General features: G+C 44.1%; 1 protein-coding gene across 1 annotated transcript; it reads left to right on the top strand.

The window, feature by feature from the left end:
* Positions 1-700: 700 nt before the first annotated feature.
* Positions 701-2,095, top strand: LOC307249161 (E3 ubiquitin-protein ligase TRIM39-like; the record flags this gene model as incomplete). The annotated part of the gene is made up of 1 exon (XM_080025796.1): positions 701-2,095. One exon carries the CDS (start codon positions 701-703, stop codon positions 2,093-2,095), a length of 1,395 nt encoding a protein of 464 aa, XP_079881922.1.
* Between the last annotated feature and the right edge of the window lie 1,245 nt (positions 2,096-3,340).

The following is a 3,340-nucleotide window of genomic DNA, read 5'->3' as shown; positions in this document are numbered from 1 at the left end:
GCCTTTAAGGCAGCGCTGCAGGAAAGGCACCATTAACCATCACCAACTGAATGCCTAACCCAAACCCTGCGCGCTGCCTTGAAGAATTCAGTTGGGGCAAAAAACACCACTTAGGCGAGAGGGCAGATACACCGGAGTAAAAACTTTTCATATCCAGAAAAGAAACAAGCGTGCGAAAGGAAATTATCGCAGCTGGCAAAAAATTATCGCTCATTTAAATTTATCGCGCAATTAATTGATTCATTGCATATCGCGACAGGCCTATACGTGACAACAACGTCGGCTACACACACACACACACACACACATACTGTAGCGGAGGAAACTGGTGGATGTATCGGTACCGCGCTGATCTGCTTGTATCACAGGTTTCACTTCAGAAGTGTCGGCCAGAACAGCACTTATGGCCAAAAACTATAAGCATGAGACGAGGAGAGGAGGAGTAGGGTTTATCCGCTCTTTCTTTTCAAACGGCAACGTTTGTTAAGCCAAAAAAATTGCCGCCTTTTAGAATGGGTTTGCGTTAACGCCGTTAATAATGCGTTAAACTGAAAGCACCAATATATATAGTATAAGAGAAAGTTAAAGTGTCTCTGTTACTGCAAGTATTTAAATATGCACAAGTTGTTGAAATGAGGGAGGGAAACTGACTTCATGTGTTAATGCCCTGTCTGTGTTTTCAGCTTCACTCACAGACAAAATGGCGTCCATGCTAGAGGAGAATTTCTGCTGTCCAATCTGTCATGACGTCTTCAGAGATCCTGTTGTTCTGTCGTGTAGCCACAGCTTCTGTAAAGAATGTCTCCAGAACTGGTGGAGAGAGAAATCAACACGGGAGTGTCCATTTTGTAAGAGAAGATCAAAGTATGAACCTCCTTGTAACCTGGTGTTAAAGAACCTGTGTGAGGCCTTCTTACTGGAGAGAGATCAGAAAGCTTCAGAGGATCTCTGCAGTCTGCACTCTGAGAAACTCAAACTCTTCTGTCTGGACCATCAGCAGCCAGTTTGTCTGATCTGTAGAGATTCAGAGAAACACAGCGGCCACAGATTCAGACCCATCGATGAAGCTGGACCACAACTCAAGAAGGAACTTCAGAGAACTCTGGAGCCCTTAAAGGAGAAGTTAGAGGTCTTTGAAGAAGTTAAAGTGGAGTTTGATCAAACAGCAAAACACATTAAGGACCAGGCCAGACGCACAGAGAGGCAGATTAAGGATCAGTTTAAGAAGCTTCACCAGTTTCTAGAAGAGGAAGAGGAGGCCAGGATGGCTGCACTGAGGGAGGAAGAGGAGCAGAAGAGTCAGATGATGAAGGAGAAGATTGATAAGATGGAGGCTCTGAGCAGAGAGATAGCAGCTCTTTCAGACACAGTCAGAGCCACAGAGGAGCAGCTGAAAGCTGAACATGTCTCATTCCTGCTCAACTACAAGGCTGCAGTGGACAGAGTCCAGCAGCGCCCCCTGCCAGATGATCCACAGCTGCTCTCAGGAGCTCTGATAGACGAGGCCAAACACCTGGGCAACCTGACCTTCAACATCTGGAACAAGATGAAGGACATGGTCTCCTACACTCCTCTGGTTCTGGACCCAAACACTGCTGGTCCAAGACTCATCATGTCTAAAGATCTGACCAGTTTGAAATCAGGAGAGGTACAGCAGGTTCCTGATAATAATCCAGAAAGGTTTGTTTGTTTCAGTTCTGTCCTGAGCTCTGAGGGCTTTAACTCAGGGACTCACAGCTGGGACGTCCTGGTTGGAGACGGTACAGACTGGGAACTGGGCGTGTTTTCAGAGTCTGTCCAGAGGAAGGGAGACCTAGAGTCTGGATCATGGGGAATACGGTTCAATGGCGATCAATACTATACAGAGTCATCACCAGCTCCAGTGACTTATCTCCCAGTGAAGAAGAAGCTCCAGAGGATCAGAGTGAATCTGGACTGGGACAGAGGAAAGCTGTCGTTCTCTGATGCTGATACTAACACACACATACACACCTTCACACACACTTTCACTGAGAGGATGTTTCCATGCTTTTTCAGTGAGGATGAAGTGAAGATCTTACCCCTGAAGGTCTGTGTGACAGTGGAACAGGTGTGACAGAGCAGGGGTTCCAAACTGTTTTTGTTTTTCTGGTGGCCGATCTTAATGCCAAAATTTGAATATTAAAAATGTGAGATTCTAATTTGTTTCCCACATTCTGGTGACTTTACAATAAAATAACAAAGATCAGTGAGTCTGTTGACTGATGTTTCATCTTTACTAGATCCCTGTGCTGCTATCAAACAGCCTTTGGCGCTGTATGTGTTTCTCACCCCTTTCACACCGCCGCAAAAATCGGAGCTAGTTCGGAGCTAGAGAAAGTTTTTTGGTTTAACACCGCCAGAGAGCCGGCTCCGGGCAATCTAATCGACCGGCGAAAATACAAGTTTTTTTCAAACCAGTTTTGAACTGGCCCCAGCACCAGACGGAGCTGGCTCTATAAGTGTGGATCAGCACCTAACCAGCCATGAGAAAGACTCTAAAAAAGCACATTTTGATGTTCATAATTTTATATTTATTGTCAAAACGTAGCTTTGTGAATGTACAGAGTTACTAAGGCAGACATCTTCTGAAAATATAATGAATCTTTAGTTTGAGGCAAAAGATGAAAATACAGAACAGACCTCAAAGAGTTTATAAAAGACCAACTAACCCTGAGTGAGCGGTCCAGAGCTTTGACCTTTCAACAGTTAACATTAACATCAGCAGTTTCACGTTAACGTTTCACAGCAACTTGGATTCAAGTGCAGATATCTGCTGGAGCCGTCAGTCCTCATAAGGACTCAGTCTGCCTCTCAGGTACACCTCACCTGTTACTACAGCCCCAGGACACTAGCGCTTTAACACACACATTCTAAAATGATTATCATTTATTTAGACTCATAAAACTGTTAGAACTAGCACATTAGAAACAGTGGTGCTCATAGAAGAACACTTTTTATATTGTGATATTGACCTGATATGTTTTAGTTTGCTGGAGGGCTGCAGCCAGAGATTATCTTCATGATCCATTCACACAAACATAATTCCCCTCAGTTCAAAACGCCGACGTCAGCAGATAAAAGATGTTTAGTTTACCGAGACAGGAGAGCAGGACAAGCAGAAACCATTCATGATTCAGAAACACTGATTCTTTTATATTAAGAGATTTTTTTAAAAACGACTCAAAATATTAATAAAATGTTTGAGCTGGACTTTGATTCAGATTACAAAGCAGTGAGAGGAGGTCAGCTGAGTGTGCAGGGCTTGATGACGTCCTCAGAAACATTCTAGTGCAGAGACGGACGGAGCCTTTTCAATGTG

Source organism: Ammodytes marinus (genome assembly GCF_949987685.1).
Source record: "Ammodytes marinus genome assembly, chromosome: 4".
Classification (NCBI taxonomy): domain Eukaryota; kingdom Metazoa; phylum Chordata; class Actinopteri; order Uranoscopiformes; family Ammodytidae; genus Ammodytes; species Ammodytes marinus.
The sequence above is the reverse complement of the archived record's forward strand: the minus strand, read 5'-3'. Positions and strand labels throughout refer to the sequence as shown.